The 22,276-nt window shown below is 42.6% G+C and overlaps 1 protein-coding gene across 1 annotated transcript in view; it reads left to right on the top strand.

Moving 5' to 3' along the window:
* Positions 1-19,296, top strand: part of pex7 (peroxisomal biogenesis factor 7) — a 104,812-nt gene extending 85,516 nt beyond the window's left edge. Inside the window, exon 10 of the mRNA XM_084083093.1 lies at positions 14,348-19,296. Within this exon, the coding sequence (XP_083939219.1) occupies positions 14,348-14,413 (66 nt within the window). The 3' untranslated portion in view covers positions 14,414-19,296. The remainder of the gene's footprint in view (positions 1-14,347) is intronic.
* Positions 19,297-22,276: the final 2,980 nt, after the last annotated feature.

Here is a 22,276-nt window from a genome sequence, read left to right as displayed (position 1 = left end):
ATATCCGCCATCTTTCTATATCGTGTCATATCAATTATAAAAGTGAAAAGTTAAATATTTCAAAAAGTATAAAACATAATGTGAAAAGAAATGAGTGGAGACCCAGACAAACAGCCCCTCTAGATCAGTGGTTCTCAAAGTGGAGTCCGGGGACCCCCATGGGTCCTTGTGGGGGTTCCAGTGGGCTCCCAGCTAAATTGTTGATAGGAACCAAATGGAAACGTATACAGGTCTGTGACTCCGGGAGTTACAAATATTTGTACACTCTCAGAGTTATGGGGTCCATGGTGTAATAGTGCATACCAGACTTGAGGTCCTTGAAATTAAAAAAGTTTGAGAACCCACTGCTCTATATAGATGGCTAGACTCATGCAGAGACACGGTGTGAAAGAAAACACAGTGAAAGAGCTGTGGTCATTTTTGAGGACAGAGCCAATAGCAGAGAGACGTGTGTGATGGCATGACGTAAGCCCTGGACGTGAACCTGTGACGTCACACCACTCGCAGGGTTTCCCCACTCGAGTCACAGGGGCTGAAGGTTTTCTGTCACAGAGTCATTTCCTCTTCTTCCGTGTGCGTGCAGTATGCGTGTATTTGTGGGTGTGGGTTGTTTATTTTAATTTCCGAACGTGTGTGTGTGAGAGAGAGAGAGAGAGAGAGAGAGAGAGAGGCTGTGTGTGTGTGTGTGTGTGTGTGTGTGTGTGTGTGTGTGTGTGTGTGTGTGTGTGTGTGTGTGTGTGTGTGTGTGTGTGTGTGTGTGTGTGTGTGTGTGTGTGTGTGTGTGTGTGTGTGTGTGTGTGTGTGTGTGTGTGTGTGTGTGTGTGTGTGTGTGTGTGGTCAGCAGTAATGAGCTGTATTGTTAGCTCTGTTGTTATCTGACATGTCATTATGGGGAGCAGCCTGGAGGACACACACACACACACACACACACACACACACACACACACACACACACAGTACAGGCTGTACCAGTGCGGAGGGGATTTACCCTCACATCACATTATGTCTTCTCTCTCTCTTTCTGTCCTTCACTCTATCTCTGTTCTTTCACTTATTTCTCTCTCTCTCATTCTATCCTCTGCTTTGCGTGGGACATACATAAACGTTGCTGTCAGGCAGAAACCTAGAATCTCCATATTTCAACTTTTTATGTTTTTTCGTAAATGAATGCCCTACTTCGTAGTACGACAGCGTCACACAAAAGTAGCGAAAACAGGCGAAATGTTGACCACGAGAAAGTGGTTCATTTTGTCCGTTGGCTTTATACATTTTGAACCAATGAAAAGCATCAACGAGCTTGTGACTAAATAATAACTACATTTGATCCATTGGAACACAGGTTTTTTTTTTTTTTCATTTCCTGAAAAGTAACAGTTTTGGACGAAGAAGGTTTCGAAGAAGGCTCCTTGGTCCTTAACAAAGTGGACCAAGTGGAAGACATGCTGTAGGTTGTTTGGGTGCAACAGTTGGGTGCAAACGCATAACTTCAATTGATTATGAAAAATAATGGGTTTTGATTAAATTACATTTTCCAAAATATCGAAAATACCAGATCAGAGCTTGTAGATCTGCTATTTTTTAACTTTTTTTATGAAGTGAAAGTGGTTTAGTGTGTCTGTGGGTTTTATAGATATTGAACCAATGAAAAAAGTACAAACAAGAGCTTGTGTCTAAATAATAACTACACTGGATCCATTGGAGCACATGTTATTCATTCCATTTCAAAGTAACCCTTTTGGACATGCAAGGTTTCCGACAAGTTGTTTTAGCTGAGGCGAGGCTAACGGCTGTGCTGTGGTTGATAATTTAACATCAAGGCAAAGCACAGTCAAATATTTCACTGCGCTCCTTTAGCACTTTGTTGTGAGAAGTGTAAATCTATCTTTGTGAACAGTTGTAAGGGCCGCTGATTGTGAATAATCCTCCCAATGACACAATCCACTGCAAAAAAATAGTTAACCCATTCAATCCGGGATACACATCTATAAATGTCTTCTGAATCCTAACATGTTTCTGAAAAACATATGTTTCTATACGAGTGGTTCTCAAACTTTTTCATGTCAAGGACCCCCAAAATGATATGTATTTGGCCGCCGACCCCCATCTCTAAATATTCAGTTACAGGGACCCCCAGAAAGCAAATATTTGAGTTACAAATGTTCACTTTAAAAGTATATACTGTATATTCAAAGATTTGCACACATTTTCACGATTTAAAAAAAAATAGCCTAAGTATAAAATAATGGCTATAGCTAAAATCTAAAATGACACAGATGCGTTCCCGGTCTTAATGGGTTAATAATCCCTCTCCTCTCCTCTCCTCTCCTCTCCTCTCCTCTCCTCTCCTCTCCTCTCCTCTCCCTCTTCTCAGCGTACACACAAGCAGACATACACCCAGTACCCAGTGTGGTCTCTTGTCTCGCCCAGGGCAGCCACACGTGTCTGATGGATCACCCTCTTTAGTTAACTGCAGACCGAGGCACACACACACATTTGTCCATGCATGTAGACCGATCCTGACACACACACACACACACACACACATCCCAAGTACAGAAAAGTCTTGCATGTGTGCGCGCATCTATGTGTGATGCATGTGTGTGAGTTAAAATGCGGTGATATATCATACAGGAGCAGTACCATGACAGCTATTCACAAGTTGGTAGAATATCCATACCGGAACACACACATTCACATCCGCACACACACACACACACACACACACACACACACACACACACACACACACACACACACACACACATTCACATCCGCACACACACACCTAACTGTTATCACTCTTGTACAGTACACATACTGTATTGCGGCATTAGAAGTACACTTCAAAATGAATGTGTCAGCTATCATTTCGCATTGCAGCAAACACGGGGGTTCTGAATGATACTTAATATATACGCTCGCCAAAAGCAGTTTTGTTTTTTCGGGCGGAGCCATTCAAGTAGAAAATAGATAATGTCCTGGTAGAGGAGCACCGCTAATCAATGTCACTTTGGTGATATAGGTTCCAACGTTGGTGGGTGTCAAATGTCTGCACCCGGCAGAGAAGATATCCAAAGCAAAAAACAAACAAATGACTTTCTGTGGACCCTATCAGGCTTTAGAACCACAGGTACTTAAACGTGTATTTCACTTCAAAACACTTCTGGGGTCATTTTAACTCTGGCTATTATGTACATCCCAGACTCATTTTTTTAAGTTACTTGATTCGATATTTTGATATTTGATACGTACAGTGTATATACACCCATTGTAACTTAAAACTCAATTTTAACCATGTTAGATTAACTTTTAGTTTGAAAATTAAATAAAAAGTGGACAAAACACAGCCTCTCACAAATTAGAATGACAGTCACCAGAACCAAGGACTTTGATGTTTTCATTGAGTCAAATATCTAAATATTATGTTAAAATGACCCTGTTTTAAAGTGAAATACTCTTTAAACAACTTAAACCCTATACGTCGCTCTAATACTAGGCCCCCTCCTGTTTTCGCTCTACACTAAGTATCTTCCCGACACGTTGGTGAGCTTGTAGCTCGGCTATTTGGGCTGAATGTCAGCCCCAGAATAGGGATGCTATAGGTTTGAAGTGTTTCAAACGGTTCTGTACTGAGTGTTCATGTTAACACTAAGCGGACAGGCGTGACTGAGTGGGCTGCGCTTCCCCTTACAGGTGCCTGACGTTTTTCTCAATTCCCTCATTTGTCGTGTTCCTCTCCTCTCTTTATGTCAAAGATTACACAGGCTCGCAGAGCAAAATCCTCAGGGTTCATTTAAACTCTGAGAGTGTTGACAAATGTAACCAAATGGACCCTTACGGGTCCATTTGGTTACATTAGTTAACACTCTCAGAGTTTCAAGTGGGATTATCGCCGAGGATTTGACTGTTTTCTTAAAGAGACTGTCTTGAAGCTACGAGATAACCGGTTTAATTCTTGGCGAATTGCATCACATTACACACTGACGCAAACGCCGTACGGACAGTAATCCCAAATATCCCGAAATAATCCCTGTCTCTCGACTACTCTGACGCGCCTATATGCCTCCTGCTGTCTCAGAGAAACTTAGCTCTGAATTTCCGGTAAAGTGCAGAAGGTTTAATGCACGTAGTTGTAATCATGGATATGAAGCATCAACTGACGGTGAGAAAACGATAATGTTACTTCCGCCGAATTAGTTAAATTTTCGCCAGAAACAGACTGTATCAAATATAAGTGACTGACTATCATAAACGATACAGAACCTCCTCCCTGACAATATCGCCGAGACAGTTTGTTTATTTTTGGACCACAATTCTTATACAGTATGAGACGATTCTATGATGACCCAATGTTATTCTCCATAGCGAAATTACTTTACGAACCTGGGGATGAACGAGTGACGTCAGGACTTCTGTACTCTATACCGCATGATTTTAGTGAACTAAAGCTACAGTTGTTTTTATGTCGACTAAAATGTATTTTGGCGGGCCTTGATGGCGTCGTAATGGCTGATTTACTTCAGCTGTGTGCCGAAAATAGCCAAGCATAAAATGACTTGTCTTAGTTCTACTGGATCTCTTCTCCGCCAGTACCCCCCCACATTTATTCTGACTGACTTGCACTTGTTGGGTGTACACCCCCAGAAATGTTAATCCCACAGGGGGGAATTCAGTTTCAGGGGAAAAAAATGGCAATGTTTCAAGTGTAAAGCATGGAAAGAACATTGTTTTACTCTTGCGGTTTTTAACCTACAGTATTAGGACCACAGGGTGACGGGTTGTGGGGAGGTTGGGAGTTTGTTAAACATTTGTTATTTTCAATTTCCTCTAGTCGTTCTGCTCGAGCCTTTCTTCTGTCACCCTCTGCCCTCCTCTTCCCCCTTTCTCATTAAATCCCTCATCACCTCTTTCCTCCGCGGACCTTCCCTTTCCCCATATTGCACTCCACTCTCTCTCTCTCTCTCTCTTTCTCTCTCTCTCTCTCCCTTCCTGTGGTGCTTTTTTGCTGCAGTCTTGGCCAGGATGTGCATGTGTGTGTGTGTGTACTGACAAACACACACACACGCAGTGCCACACACACGTGTACAGTATGCGTGTGTCCCTGTCCATTGTGGCCTGTTGTTAAGAGGTAATTAAGGGCATTCCTCTCCCTGGAGAATGACTCACTCTCCTCTTGTCTATAGGTGCGTAGCGGAACGCTTGACTGACAGGGCTGCGTTCAACAACTCACATTATATACCCCTCCCTCCCCTCGTGTCCGCGTTGCGTTTAAGACGCTCTCCTCTCTGGAATCACACTTAACCCCTGCTCTGCCTGCCCCACATCCAAACCCACCCGAGACTGCTGTGTTTTGTTTTGGGGATTTTATTTTGTTTTGCAGGAGAATTTACAGTCAGGGGAAAAAAAAGGCATACTAACGAAGTATAATGGGGTAGAGAAGCGATTCTTAAACTGTGGGCAGCGAGGATATTGCAAGTGGGCCCCCAAATAATTGGCAAAATGGGTTACAGATTTGAATGATAATATAACATTAATATAAAAAAACATAGTGTAAAAAAGCACCTTGAAAAACCCATCTGACCACTTAACGCTGCCGTGTCAAGTTGTCAGATGGGTCGGCCACGAACACTTTTCAAGTGGGCCCTGATCCAAAAAAGGTTGAGAGCCACTGGGGTATAGTCCAGCGGCTTCGAATGCTATCAATGCATTGAATGGGAGATTATCACGTTTTATCAGACCATTGAATGGGCGAGTAGGCGACGAGTAGGCGATATACTGACCTACCCGTAGGGGTGTAACGATACGCTTTAACAACGATTCGATACATGTCACGATACTCGGTTGTCGATACGATACATGAACGATACAGGTTCATTTAGAACGATACGATACGTTTCGATTATTTGACTTTTTTTCGACAACATCAGTATCGCCAATAAAGCAGCCGATGTGTTCCGATTCTGACTACAGTACAACAGATATTCTACCAGCGGACAGCTGTAGAGAGAGGGAGACTCTTTATGAGAATGTCCACTGCGGCAGAACCACAATTCTGTTGTTGTTGTCGTCGTTGTTGTTTAAGCCATGGTGCTGTGGGCCGGGGCCAAATCCATTACCCACACACACACCATGCTCTCTGGGTCCCCTGGCTGTCCCTTTTGTCTGTCTGTCTGTCCGCCTCCGTGTACGTATGTCTGTCTGTAGCCGGAGGAGATGAAAGGGGAACTGGCCGTGTCATTCAGATGACAGCCGTTTATATCCCTGGCGAGGATGTGAGGGAGTGATTATAGAGGGAGAGAGCAAGAAATGATGAAAGAAAGAAAGACAGAAAGAAAGAAAAAGACTAGAGATGAAGCGAGGAATGGAGGAGGAAACAAAGATGAAGGAACACAGAGTATATACACGTTGAGAGTAAAACTACTCCCTAGAGAAGAGAGGAAGTATGGAGGGAATGGAGGAACAGAGATGAGAGGCAGGAATATGTCCTGTGGAGCACCAGGGACCCACAGGGGCCAACGGGGGTCCACAGGGGTCCGGCAGGGACCACAGGGGCCTGTGTGTCAATGTTATAATTGACTTGTCTCCAGCTGTTTCTGGAAGCCTGTCTGCTCCCCGTTGATATGACACTGGAGCTTCACAAACACTTTAACCACTTAAACCCCCGTACATTGTTAAGCGGAGTCCCTCAGGGCTCTACACTAGGATGTTTTCTGTTTTCGCCTCTACATTAGTGTTTAGCTCTCAGTCTCTCTTCTTTTTCTTTCTCCCCTCCCCCCCCACCCCATCATTTCCTTCCTTCCTTTCCTTACTTCCTTCCCCTCCTTCCTTATGGAACAACAGCATGGGACCAAAGGACAGGTAATCTCTCTCCTCTCCACTTATCCTCCTGAAGCACGGATGCAGAGAATAACAGCAGTGTGGTTGCAGCCACAGTGAGAGCCCCGCTATACTCGGTTGCGCACGGTTGTGTGTTGCGTGCTGAAAGTAGCAGATTTACAAGCTCACGGCACGTGCAGAAAAAAAACAGGTCGCATTGCAACGCATCGCATTGCGACGTGTTGGTGAGCTTCTGTTCTCTGCATGGGACACTGGTGCTCCACTAAGTACAGTGTACAGGATATCAGGCTTGATGCTCTGATTCTCTTTGAATCTCTTTGTGATCTGCTGGCTTGTTCTGGGTAGATACCGAGGGTTGTCTGTGCTATATTTAAAGTCATTTTATGGTGTGTGTGTGTGTGTGTGTGTGTGTGTGTGTGTGTGTGTGTGTGTGTGTGTGTGTGTGTGTGTGTGTGTGTGTGTGTGTGTGTGTGTGTGTGTGTGTGTGTGTGTGTGTGTGTGTGTGTGTGTGTGTGTGTGTGTGCGTGCGTGCGTGCGTGCGTGCGCGCGCGTGCGTGCGTGTTGAGTGCATGTTGCGTGCGAGCGTGCGTACATGCGTGTTGAGTGCATGTTTCTTTGATCTGTTTTGAGAGATGATGGTTAACAAAAAGCTTAGGTTGGATGGAGTTATGCCTGGTTGATACTCAGTTGCTCACCGAAAAATAGACGATCTACAAGGTCAAAACGCGTCACAGTGCAACCTTGCATACAGTATAACCGTATATATTTTTTGGCTTCAGGTTCAATAATGGCATTCCTAAAATTGCCGTTCTAAAATGTTGAGGTCCTCACAAGTATAGTAATACAGTACAAAGCATGTGTGTGTTTCTCCCTGTAAAGCCAGCCTATAGTCTACTAGTTGCTATTGTGTATTTACCTTCCAACAACGGAGCACAATGAGCCCATATGCTCTGTTCTCCACCCACTGGCCCTCAGTGTAACCCTCTCCCTCTATGGCATCTACAACCTGTGTGTGTGTGTGTGTGTGTGTGTGTGTGTGTGTGTGTGTGTGTGTGTGTGTGTGTGTGTGTGTGTGTGTGTGTGTGTGTGTGTGTGTGTGTGTGTGTGTGTGTGTGTGTGTGTGTGTGTGTGTGTGTGTGTGTGTGTGTGTGTGTGTGTGTGTGTGTGTGTGCGTGCGTGCGTGCGTGCGTGCGTGTGTGTGTAGACATTGTGAGGACCATTTTCCTGGTCCTCACAAGAGAAACGGTTGTTTTATGGTTAAAAAGGATTAGAGTTAGGAATACAATGAGGAACACGTTCAGGTTGGGGTTAGGTTTAGGGGGAGTTAAGCCTCATTGCATGGCATGTCCGAGACTATGTTTTGCACCCTGTCTGTCTGTCTGTGAACAACTGATCTCCGGAGCCGATCGACGTGAAACTGTACACACACACTCCCTGGATGCCAGAGCAGAACCTCTGCCCCAAATCTTTCACATGGGCATGTTACAGCGCCACCAGAAGGCCGATTTTTGCAAATCACATTTTTTTATATTACTCCTACAGATTTTGTCCAAACGTGACCAAATCGGTACACAGTATCTCTATAATCATTAAACCAAACGGGGTCTGTGGTATTTGTCGTATTCCATCCTGATTGGCTAAGATTGGCTTCCAAAGTTTGCAGGAGTGCTCCGTTTTGAACAAAATGCCTCAAATCATGAACGCAGCGTCCGATTGCTGTGAACCTTTGCATGGATATTATGATATTATATGTTGAGGAACAAATGCCACCCTTTTCACATTGCCCAATTATTGCGCCACCATAAGCAGAGTTTTGTAAAACACAATGGTACACATTATCTCTATGGTCATGTGAAAAAGTGCTCCGACGAGCACTTTTTCTAGTTTATACTTAATTGCACTCCAGTGTCTTGTACGAAAATAGCCCATTCACAAGCTCACAACTTACAATAACAATTATTGTAGAAATGGCATTGATACAATCTTTGATGTCCTCACAAGAATAGTAATAGAAATGTGTGTGTGTGTGTGTGTGTGTGTGTGTGTGTGTGTGTGTGTGTGTGTGTGTGTGTGTGTGTGTGTGTGTGTGTGTGTGTGTGTGTGTGTGTGTGTGTGTGCGTGCGTGCGTGCGTGCGTGCGTGCGTGCGTGCGTGCGTGCGTGCGTGCGTGCGTGCGTGCGTGCGTGCGTGCGTGCGTGCGTGCGTGCATGATTGTACTAGCCAAGACTCTGCTGTGCAATTTATGCAATGAATAGATTACCCTATTATACGTGGATTAGCTTGGAATAAAATGTATTCCATGGAATGGATTCATTTGTAATGAATGTGTCTGCTGCTTGGCAATTAGGGAATGGAGTTATTGTTATGTTAGTTATTTAAGTGACAAAAGTGCAGTATAATTTTACAATATGTTCTGTTTGTGTAGAAAAAAAGTTAAAAGCCACATGCACACAGACATACACGTAATATCCACAATGATTAACCGCGCCCCTTTCCTTGTCCAACCAATCATGTGACCTATTCTATCACCTATGCCAGTGGTTTTGAAAGCATGCGCGGCCCACCCACCTGACCACTTAACATTTTCAGAGAATGTTTATTTTAACCCATCGCGTGCCAATCACGTAGATCTACGCGAACCTAAATAACAGCGCAGCGTGCCAGTCGCGTAGATCTACGCAAAGTGTTTTTTTTTTTCTCTCTCTCTCGCAGTGACACATTTCATTGTAGCACTCTCTCGCAGTGAGACATTTCATTGTAGCACTTTCTCGCAGTGACACATTTCATTGTAGCACTCTCTCGCAGTGACACATTTCATTGTAGCACAACCGGAAACGGAAATGAATGTCAATAGAAGATTTTCGTTCCCATCCGCCGCCGCTCTAAAGCTTCCGCTAAATCGCCATTATCTCGGTGTTGTTTTTCTCCGCGCTGAACGCTGTTGAGGTGAAAAAAACTAAAAAACAACAATAAACCGCTGGCACTGGTGAGTACATTATGATATTAAACTCTGGCATGGAATGTGTGATCAATCAATCAATTGTGTTCCGGCGTGGATCAGTGTAACTAACATACTTATACTTGAAGCAACTACTGCATTTATTGGTACCACAATGAAAACACATTTTTCAAGATTTTAAAGAAACGATACCTTGACTTTTTTGAAAAATATTATTAATGTTATAATATCAATAAAGTCTTAGTGTTTTGCCAATTATTTGGTGGCCCACTTACACTATCCTTACGGCCCACCAGTGTGCCCCGGCCCACAGGTTGAGAATCACTGACCTATGCCCTATGAACTAGCCTCCTTCCCAGGCTTTCGTTATTTTCAATTTACAATTTAGGCATTTAGCAGACCCTCTTATCCAGAGCAAGGTAAACACATACATCAAATGCAAGGAGACACTGTCTCCTTGCATTTGATGTATGTGTTTACCTTGCTAGTGTCTCAGTAAACTAGGATCTTAGGTAAACCAAGAACCTAGCTTCAGTCTTAAAAAACAATATAATATAAAAAATAATCTGTACATTGAAACTATAGAAACTATAGGATGCCATTTCAAAAATAGTGAGAATATTAGACCTACAAGCACAACGCATCACATCGTTTGTGAGATTGTAGCTCTGCTATTTCCGTTATTTTTGCGCAATAAATGCAATTAAATACGTATTTATTGTGTGTGTTTCCTGCCTGAAGTGTGACCTGTAGTGTACACACATGATTATAGCTGTGCTCTGTACATGAATCCCTTTAGCCCTATTTTACACTTTTAAAATCTAAAAAAAAAGATCGACAAGCTCACAACTAAGCCTTGTGACAGTGTCTGCTAGTTTTGAACATTCCTGCCTATAATGACATGAGCAAAACAGGGACGTCAGGGCTCGTGTGTTTAACGGTGTGTTGACGTTCTGTCAGTTTTGAGTAACGACATAGTGTATTCTAATGATGTCTTCACGCAACGACATCACAAAGACAAGTCGTTGCACCCACCCAGTGACAACTGGAAGAGGAGAACCTCTCCTTGAGGTGCCCTCCATACGCATGGGGCCACACAGCTGTGCTGGTAGCTATCATCTACATTAGTGGTTCTCAGACGTATTCATGTCAAGGACCCCCAAATTGACACTTATTAGCCCGCGAATCCCCATTTGAAAAGATATGCCAGGGACCCCCATAAGAGAAGATTTTGACGGCTCTAGCAGGGATTCTCAACAAGTTTAATTTCAAAGACCCCCAGTTTGACATGCATTAGGGCTACGGACCTCCATTTAATGGCATTTCTATCTCTGGGACCCCAATTTATATTGTTAAATAAATGTTAATTTAACTCTGAGAGTGTACAAATGGAACCAAATGGACCCGTTAGGGTCCATTTGGTTCCATTTGTACACTCTCTGAGTTACAGACCCATAAGGGTTCATTTGGTTCCTATTACTATCTATCATTTAGCTTGGAACTCCCTCCGGAACCGGAAGAAACCGGATCCAACATTGTGGAACTGGAATCGGTTCCATCCCATTTGGAACCGTTTCTGGAACCGTTTTTTATCACACTATCAGAGCTGGTTATGTGGACTTCACGTCTGCCATGCAATTACAATACCGGTGTTTCTCAGACTTTTACATCTCAAGGACCACCATAACTCTCAGAGTTACAGACATGTTAGGGTCCATTTGGAACCCTCTATAGCAGGGGTTCACAAACTTTTTTCTACCACGACCCCATATTATGAGGGATTATTTGGGGCGAAACCAACAGCAACCTCGGATCACAATCCATAATGCTCTTCTGTAATTACAGTGTTACCATTGAATGCTTCTTGTTTGGTGCCTGCACTAGATTGGCACCTTGATTGCTGTGTGTGATCAATAACAAGACCCATTTAGAGGCTGATGTTCCAATATATAACTGTAACTGTTGTACAGTAAATAATAATACAATGTCATCCCTGGCCTATTTTAACACATTGGGTGCCAAAACCGTAAATCTACAGTTTTGCAAAAAGTGGCGTTGAGTGCCAACCGTGAAAAAAAAACGTAGATATACGTGAAGTTTAATAAACGATCACGCTGTTTTCTGTAAATTCCGTGATCGGGTTCCCTTTCCACTCACATCCCACTCACCCGGATGCAGAAATAGCGGTTTCCGGTTTTAGCTTGAAAAAATATATTTTTAGGCAAAATAGGGCAAAACACGGTATAAAAAACGAACAGAGAGCTCCGGTTATATTTTCTTTACTCTGGACGACGAACAGTCGTTGTCGGTGTCTTTACCAACGATCTGAAACCCGATCATAAGCTAAGCTGAGCTAAGATGGCCTGCGGAAGGGGGGGCGGAAATACGACTACAGCCACCGGATATGACGCTTGCAGCCTGTTAGGGAGGGGCAGAGAGAGGGAGAATTGAGACAAAGAGAAAAAATGTAACTCTTTGAGTGCTGGTCGATCTGTCGTGTGTGTTTATAAACACGGCCAGACAAACGATTATAATGGATATAACATTTCTGTGACCGGTCGAAAAGGTTATAAAACACGAAAATCGCTGGCACACAAAAAAAAATGTTAGGATTTAGAAAACATTTTTAAGAATCGCCTCAGGTCTTAATGGGTTAAGCCTTTACAAAACATGTTTTTTTTCCCCTCCCTGGTAAAGGGTCCGCCCATAATTCTCGGACCTCCCATGCATATCCCGACGTCCCAACAGTCAGAAAAACGTTGGGTTAGTGTGAGGTAAGGCTTAGGAATAGGGTTGGTTATAATGGGGCCAGTCGGACCAACGGGACGTCGGAATAATTACATGGCACCCCTGGGAAGTTAGGCTAATTATCACATTCTGATACAGTTCACTTCAGATTCATGTAAATTCGCTTATTCGGTATTCAGTGACATGTTTTCGGAGCAACAAGAATAATAAACAAACATTAGGCCTACTTTTCAGAGCAAAACGTAGCCAACATTTTAATTGGGTGTGAGGGCGGCAAGGGACCAGGAGAAAAACTGGATAAAAACTGGTCTAAAGGAAGGACCACTGTCAGTTTGAAAAGGTAGGGTAGGTACTTTATTCATCCCGAGGGGACATTAAGGTGTTACAGCAACTCTCATAGAGACATCAATAAAAACACATTATAATAATAAAAATCACACCCTGTGTGAAGGAAGCGGTGCCTTTGGGGCGGGGCTTAAGTCATTTCAGTTCGTCCCTATTGGTGGTCTGAGTCCACTTACCAAATTTGTACTTGGTAGCATGCTGCAAACTGGAATAATGGCTGTTTAAAGCCCAGCCAATGGGCAGACAGAGGGGGTGGGGCTTAAGTAATTACAGTTCGTCCCTATTGGTGGTTTTAGTCCATGTGCAAAATTTGTACTCCGTAGCATGCTGCGAACTTGAGTTATGACTGTTTAAAGGCCAGCCAATGGGAAGACAGAGGGGGCGGGGCTTCAGCAATTCATGCTCGTCCCTATTGGTGGTCTAAGTCCACATACCAAATTTGGACTTGGTGTCATGCTGCAAACTGGAGTTATAGCTGTTTAAAATCCCGTGCTCATCCCGTGCTCATACGGGTGGACGGACATAACATACGCTGGGGGTCCCTGGACAGAGGGGGCGGGGCTTCAGCAATTCATGCTCGTCCCTATTGGTGGTCTAAGTCCACATATTAAATTTGGTCTTGGTGGCATGCTGGAAACTGGAGTTATAGCTGTTTAAAATCCCGTGCTCATCCCGTGCTCATACGGGCGGACGGACATAACATACGCTGGGGGTCCCTGGACAGAGGGGGCGGGGCTTCAGCAACTCATGCTCGTCCCTATTGGTGGTCTAAGTCCACATACTGAATTTGGACTTGGTGGCATGCTGGGAACTGGAGTTGTAGCTGGTTAAAATCCCGTGCTCATCCCGTGCTCGGACATAACATACGCTGGGGGTCCCTGGACCCCTCTTTGATAACCAGTGCCACGTGTGGCCAATGAGAGGAGAGATGGCATAGGCAGTCTCCACGTCCGTGTGTGTGTGTGTGTGTGTGTGTGTGTGCGTGCGCGTGTGTTTGTATGTGTTTCTTCTTTGCCGTGCTCATCCCGGGCTCATACGGACGACGGACGGACGGACGGACATACGGACAAAGTCAAGTGTAGAGCGGTTGGCACCGCTAAAAACATCTAAAATAGGCATTTAAGCATAGTCAACCTACACTATTAAAGAATTACAGACAAAACACTACTAAAGAGTCTTATTGCTGCAGGCAGAAAATATCTCCTGTAACACTTCTTCTTGCAACCTGGGTGCAACGGTCTGTTGCTAAAGGTGCTTTTCTGCCCTACCACAGTGTCATGTAGGGGGCGAGAGGGATTGTCCATGATGGCCAGGAGTTTCAGTCTTCATCCTGCTATTGGCCACCTCCCCCACAGTATTCGAGGTGGTACCGAGGACAGATCCAGCTTTCTTGATAAGCCCTGGTATAGAAGACGTAGTACTGTACCTGTGTTACATCTTGGTTTCCGTGTGTTCACAGGTGGTGGACTGTTCGTGGGACGAGACGGTGAAGATCTACACACCTAGCTGTCTGTCTGCTCCATAGACCCCACACACGCATACACACGCACACGCGCACGCACACACACACACACACACACACACACACACACACACACACACACACACACACACACACACACACACACACACACACACACACACACTCTCGTATTAAAACAGATACACTTGGATCATCATCATCTTAAAGACAGTTTTGGAGTACACCCTGGGTTGGGGGGGGGGGGGGGGATTCCAGCAATAATGAAAGACTACATTATTTACCACAACATCTTTTGTCAGCATTTTATCAGTTGTTGAGTTTTATGTTGCAATGGTTTCTGTACGGGCGACTTGGTTGTCCTAACCTTGTCGGTCAGTGTTAGCGTGGTGTGGTCAGACACTAACCACCCACATGGATATTATTAGCAGATGAGATTCTCTCTGGCAGATGTGTCTGCTTTCCAGACCCATGTCAGTGTGCCTTTGACGTAATTATTTAGCATCCCTAGCATCCCCCCTAACAATCCCAAGATTGTGAGCATATTAACCCATTAAGACCGGGAACGCATCTGTGTCATTTTAGATTTCTCTGGCTATTCAAAAACAGCAGATCTACAAGCTCATAGTGCAGCACCAAGTGCCGCACTATGAGCTTGTAGATCTGCTATTTTGGGGGAAAATCGTTTATATATATTTTTAAAGCAAACATTTGTAACTCAAATCTTTGCTTCTGGGGATTCTACAAATGTCTTCTAAATACTAACAGTTTTTTGAAAAAACTTTTGTTGCTATAATATCAGTGGTTCTAAAAATTATATGTATTTGGACGTGGACCCCCATCTCAAAATGTTTTGTTCCAGAGACCCCCAGAAGTTATAACAGAGTTAAACTTCTGCAACAGAGTGAAAAATTTCACGATTTTTCAGAAATAGCAGATCTGCTGTGACCTTGTATATCTGCTATTTTTAAATAGCCAAAGAAATCTAAAAAAGACACAGATTCTTTCCCGGTCTTAATCGGTTAAACCACAAGAACCCTAGCATCCATATTCTGCTTGTTTTCACACATGAATGAGAATGGACACACATATGGGTATGCATCAGTGTGTGTGTGTGTGTGTGTGTGGGGGGGTATTTGTAAGTGTGTGTATGCCTGTGCGCACGCACGTGCACCTCTGTATACTGAATGGCATCCATGTCATGCCTTTTTTCAAGCGAGTAATCAGTCAGAATGGATTTAAAATGACACTCATTAGTCCTAGAGTACATTGACATGCCTTAAATGTCATAGTTATCATCATATAGCTTTTATTGACGCTGATGAAATGTGACAATATGTCATGCATGCTCTGGATAAAATAGTAGGTTAAACATGTGTTTAAAGTGATAATTCACTTTACAGGAGTAAATATGAATCGTCGGATTTGATATTAGGATCGTTGTACTGCTGTTGCTGGTGGCATTGAGTTGTAAATTCAATTAATAATAATAATGGATTTGATTTATAATGCACTTTTAAAAAACATCTAAGAAATTGAAACAAAACATTTAAAACATGAGGCCATAAAGCCTAGAGTTAAAACTAGTGTAGCTAAAACAAATTCTTTGTTTAGTCCTCATCACTTAATTAATACCAATGATAATGATGACCATGATGAAGATGATGAAGATTGACAGTAATATGACACTGTCCTAACCTACTTCTTAGTAAATATCAGTAAATAGCAGTAAATATCATGTGGGATGCAGTGTTAATTTTGACAGCGAACTGTGATTTAGTTTTAGTCATAGTCTTTTGAATAGAAATACATTTAGTTTGTCATATTTTAGTTATCAGATTTTTTTTGTTTTTGTCTAGTTTTAGTTGACTAATTATTATAAGATTATAGTCTCCTAAATCTACAGTTGATTTAGTCGACTATAATGTATTTTGGCGGTGCCTTGATGGCTTCGTAATGCCTGATTTTACACTAGGTTGCATGCTGAAAATAGACGATCTACAAGCTCACAACGAGTGCAACACTCGACCGCAACACATAAAACTATTTTTAGTTCTACGGGATCTCTTTCCCTTAGTCCCTCACTAACATTTTAGTCTAGCTTTTTATTTGTTGAAAATTGTCAATACATTTAGTCTTAGTTTTAGTCATCGTAGCTTAGTTTTTATTTCGTTATCTAGTTTTCGTCAGTGAAAAAAGGTAGTCGACGATTTTTTTCTGTCCTAGTTTTAGTCGACAAAATCAACACTGGTGGGATGACGCCGATGTTAACAACAAGGGTGATTATTTTAACTGCGCCCTAGTAGATGCAAAGAGGGGAAGTGAATCGACGTCATGCGAGTGTGTTGGAGGTGAAAACAAACGTGCTTCTTGCATGGATTTGGCTCCTTGTCGTGGCTCGGGAGCTGGAAAAACAAATAAATGGACGTCCTGTCTTCATTATGTCATGTTGCCAGGGTCCCTGCACTACGTTACTCAACGATACTTAACCATAGGTTGCTAGGACAGAACAGATCTATCACTGTATGCTCACAAACTCAATGCTGATACTGACAGTGGTGGACTTGGCCACGCTCCCAAATACATGTATGAGCAGCAGTTTAAAGTAACTAAGTACATTTACTTAAGTATTGTACTTAAGTACAATTTTGAGGTATTTGTACTTTACTTGAGTATTTCCACTCCACTTCTACTCCACTACATCTCGGAGGCAAATATTGTACTTTTACTCCACTATCATTATTGGAAATCTAGTTACTAGATTAAGATTTTGATTATTATTACATTAACCACTTCAGCCCTATATACATTTTGGCTATTCGAAAATAGCCGATCTACAAGCTCCCAATGCGTCGCGATGCGACACATTGTGAGCTTGTAGATCTGCTATTTTCAAAAGATTTTTATACATTTGAAAACATGAAATGGGACATTCTGCACAATGAGTACTTTTACTTTTGGTACGTTAAGTACATTTTTGATACCAATACTTTTGTACTTTTACTCAAGTTTAGAATTCCAGACTTTTACTTGTAACAGAGTATTTCTATATTGCAGTATTGATACTTTTACCTAAGTAAGAAATGTGAGTACTTGTTCCACCACTGTGTATGAGTGTCTCAAAGACTAATGATGATGGTTACTGTGACAACAATGACAGACTGACTTTAAGAAGATGCTGTACTCCTCCATACATACAGCTGTAAATGGAAAATATCACAGATGTTGATGCAGATTGTTGGAGCCATTTCAGATTTGAAGACATGTTGCCCATACCGGTCGCCTGGGGGAATAGAACAGCGTAGGTTTGCAGGAACGCAAGACCGTAGAGAACGAAGAGAAAAGCTGTTCAACCGTGCACACACCGACACAGCATAAATAGATCAGCAAACGTTTATTTAGTTTAGTTTGTTTGTTGATTTAAATTTAAGCCTGGATCACTGCTCTGTTTTGTTGGATTTACCTTTTTGGTTTTTACAGTCATCAATCAACTTCATTGTGAGTAACCAAAATAACCAGCGGATCCATTAAGTGTTAGCGCGTCGTGTGACCCGTGCTATTCTGGCATAAAGGCAATAATGGTTATAATCAGAGAATCATTTGGGTCTGTTCACATTTTACCTCAAATTCAGTTATTGTATGTATATTTTCCCCCACCCAATTTTTTTTGCAGATTATAATCTGATTTCAGATCAACACTGAGTGCATCTCAATCCATGCCTATCCATACATGTGACATGTGAACCATGTTATAGACATGCGTTATCTTGTCTGCAACCATACATACATTTATTAACCACTTTCAACCTTGCATCCCTATTTTGGTATTTTCAAACATTTTCAAACATTTCATCAGATCCCAATTTTTGCTATTTTGGAAATAGCGCTCAAGTGGTAACTTATTTTTGCCACCCCCTATTTCTTTCTGAAATGACGCCTCTGGTTATAACAAATGATGATTACAATTAATATAATAATTAGGCCACATCACGGCGTGCCCCATAATTCTATATAGCATGCCCCATAGTTATGGAGCATGCCATGCCTCGCCTACAATAACGTCAATGTCGATCATGATTATGAGGGGATTTTGATGATCTATGAGACTGATGTCCCCCCTCTCACCACGCCGAGGGGCGTGTAAGCGGCGGGGAGATCCTCCACTGCTGTCCCAGCCAATCAGGGCTCTGGTCAGGGATGACGGTGCGTTCCGGCTCTCCAGGGACACACGTTTCTGACGGAGTGATTAAAAAGAAATGTTTGAGCTTGAGAGGTCGTTTAATTAAAAAAAAAATGTTTTTGCTTGAGATGCTGTTTATGCAGACACGTACCCTTGTGTCCTTTCCTAGCCCCTTCTGCTACCATCCTTCCTCTCCCCTTGTGCAAACCCCCCTCCTCTGTACAGTATGAGTCCGTCCCACTTTGCTGTGATGCTTTAGTCGGTGAGGGAATCCTCTGTCTGAAACAGACTGTATACTCTCTCTCTCTCTCTCTCTCTCTCTCTCTCTCTCTCTCTCTCTCTCTCTCTGTGTGTGTGTCTTGCACTGTATGAAGCCTACCCAGTAAAATCCTTAGTTAATTTACCTCCCAAGTGTGTACCAATATAATCTCTTTGGAGTTGCAACTGGATAAATTAACTCTGAGGATTTTTACTGTGTCCAACTTGATGTGCCCACAGCCCACACCCCCATTTCATTCTATTTAAGGACGACTTCACCCATTTTTTACCTGTCTTCATAAATTACATGAAGATTTGAAAACGGTTGAAAATGGGCGAAGTCTTCCTTTAAGTCAAGACATTGTGCCTTAACAATAACTACTGAGCATCTTAAGTGTAATTTATGTGTGTATGATTCTATAATAAATTGTACAATTAGCCTACTGTACATCACAGTGGTACTGACTGCATTTCTTAGGCTATTTTCTATTTAGCTATTATACTGTTTATATGTTTTTGTTAATGTGATCATGCTTACATTTTCTGTGGAAATAGAATAATCTCTAGTTCGCATTATCTGTATGGTTAAGGAATTGTTCCTCTGGAGGTTTGTCAGTGTCTAAATCTTAACCACTTAATTAAACCCCATACGTTGTTGAGCGGAGTCCCTCAGGGCACTATACTGGTATCTTTTGTGTTTTTGCTCTACATTGAATATCTTCGCAAAGCTCTGGAACGCATCTGTGTCATTTTAGGTTTCTTTGGCTATTCAAAAATAGCAGATATACAAGCTCATAGCGCGGCACCGAGTGCCACGCTATGAGCTTGTAGATCTGCTATTTTTGGGGAAATCTTTGAATATATATAAATATATATATAAAAAACGAAATCAAAATATTTTTTCAAAAAACTGGCCTCAGGTCTAAGTGGTTAAATCAACTATTTTTGACATTTTCGGCTGGGAACTTATGCAAGCTTCTCTCTCACTCATATTATAATTGTTTTTTTCTGCGCGATAAGAAAGCATATCCATCCATGCCTCAGAGCATGGGGGGGGAAACGATTTCCTGATTAAGTATTTAAATTAAAAATATTGCTCAAGCGATTTGCATGCCTATTATGAACCTATCATGAATGATGTTGATCATATCCAGCCCACACTAATAATTATGTAGTATAATGCTGCTTGTGTGTGTGTGTGTGTGTGTGTGTGTGTGTGTGTGTGTGTGTGTGTGTGTGTGTGCGTGCGTGCGTGCGTGCGTGCGTGCGTGCGTGCGTGTGTGTGTGTGTGTGTGTTGCAGGGACCCTCAGGGTTCCTTGAGGAGGCAGACAGGGGTTCCAAATGTATAAGGCCCATAGATCTTCCATCTGGGCACTTTGGGCACATGTCCAGGGGCCCCTGAGCATGGAAGGGCTCTTTGTGTTAAAAAGCACATATAATAAAAAAGGCTTTATTGCTAACGTGTTTGCTAAGTTTAGCTCAGAAACGAGGGTGTGTTTCGATGTAACCAATCACAGCCGTGTCAGCCAACGAGCTATGTTATTGCTGGACTCACACAGACTGCACTGATCAGAGTGCCAGAGGGACAGAGAGGGGACTCAGGGGAGCAAATAGTGCTGCGACACTTTTGTGTACTGCATTGCTTATTTCTCACCTTCAATGTTTTCAGAATACATATTTTAATGTACTTTTTAAGTTTAAAACAAGTAAGGCACCGTCTGACCGCCATTTTGCGTTGGATACAGAATGTAGCAGACCAATTGTGTCTCCCTAATTATTTTATAAGATTTTTGACAACGACTAAAACTAAGTACATTTTCTCTCTGATTTTAGTTAGTTTTTGTTTTGTAAACACAAAACAGTTTAAGTTAGTAACATTTATTTGTAAAGCCTTCTTTTTATTTTTTATTTCAGCTAAATAAAAACGTTTTCCCAATTCTAGTCTTCATTATTTTGGTTTAGTTAGCCATAATAACCCTGGTTTCTGAACTCCACATCCGGATGAGCAACACAATTCACAATGTTAATAATTCTACATTATTCCACAGCAGCTTTTTTGAGTCATTGGTCAACTTCTCTTCACTCCACCAACAATTACATCTACACCATGACTCCTGCTTGTCCCTCAAAGGCTTTAGCAAACAGCTTACTGTACGTCACCAATAACATCTGATTGCAGCCTGACCAGTAATATAAACCAAGCAGAATCTCAACTGAGAATACAGTTCTGTTTCAAGTTCTGTCTATAAAGAGACACAATTTGTCCCAGTTCAAACCTGTCAACATGCACTGAGCCATACAGACTTCTTAGAGAGCAGCTACGGAACAACAACAGGTAAGCCTGATGTCCTTGGAACAGAATATATGGAGTGAATGTGGGGGACTTTTGTCTGTCTTTATTTTCACTTTGTCTAGCACTTTGGCCGACCTTTGATCGTTATAAATATGCTTTATAAATGAGGTTTGACTTGAGTTAAAGTCTGAGTTGAGATTATTAACGTATATGGGTAATATATCAGCAGCTCAGGTATAAACAGATTGATGTATTGTTCCAATGTGCAATACATACTGAGCCAGTATGTTTTGGGGGTTTTTTCTAATGGAAAAAACGCAAAGGGGGCCCTCTGGATCTTCAGTGCCCAGGGGCCCCCAGAGGTGTTAATCCGGCCCTGCAAATGGACCCTTACAGGTCTGTACTGTAACAGGGTGTCAGTTACTCAGGAGTCAGGTCTGTAACTAACTTGAGTAGGCTATTCACGGGTCCATTTGGTTCCATTTGAACACTCTCAGAGTTATGGGGGTCCTTGAAATTAAAAGATTTGAGTTTGAGGATGGAGAACCACTGGTTCATTGATGATTAAAAAAAAGCATTTAAAAAAAAAGGTACAGTAGTCTTCCTCACAAAACGGTCGGCTGGTTCCCTTGTTGGGGAAACATGGAGTAGGCTAGACTAGACCATAAGAATAGTGAAAAGTAAATAGGTAATCGTCTGACAGTTTTGACCAGCAGGCTTTTAATTCACGTTGATGTTTTTTATTAGGCTATGTGTGTCGTCGTGTCTGCCCCGCACCGTCCGCATTATAGTAAATATGAGGGAATGTTGGGAAAGTCCATCAAAGTAAGTGGGTACCCCCCTAGCCCCCCCCCCCCCCCCCCCCCCCCCTTGGTAGAAAGCCAACAGGCGCTGCGGCAGCAAACGTCATATTTCACTCCGCGGCGATTTGAACGTAAAGTGCTGCTGTGCGCTTTATTTCTGCCTCTCTCTTCACTCCGTTCTGTCCTGTCACTTTACGCTTTATGGCCCAGATGATGACTAACATAGCTTCAGTGTGTAGTATTATATAGTCTATATTCTACTGTCCTCTCTCACTCTGCCCCCCCCCCCCCCCCCCTCATCCCAAACAGCCGTGAAGGGAAGAAAAGTGAGGAGAGAGAATGAAAGAGACAGAGAAAGAGAAAGAAAGAGACG

The sequence above is a fragment of the Gymnoscopelus microlampas genome (assembly GCF_963454915.1).
Source record: "Gymnoscopelus microlampas genome assembly, chromosome: 16".
NCBI classification, from domain to species: domain Eukaryota; kingdom Metazoa; phylum Chordata; class Actinopteri; order Myctophiformes; family Myctophidae; genus Gymnoscopelus; species Gymnoscopelus microlampas.
The sequence above is the reverse complement of the archived record's forward strand: the minus strand, read 5'-3'. Positions and strand labels throughout refer to the sequence as shown.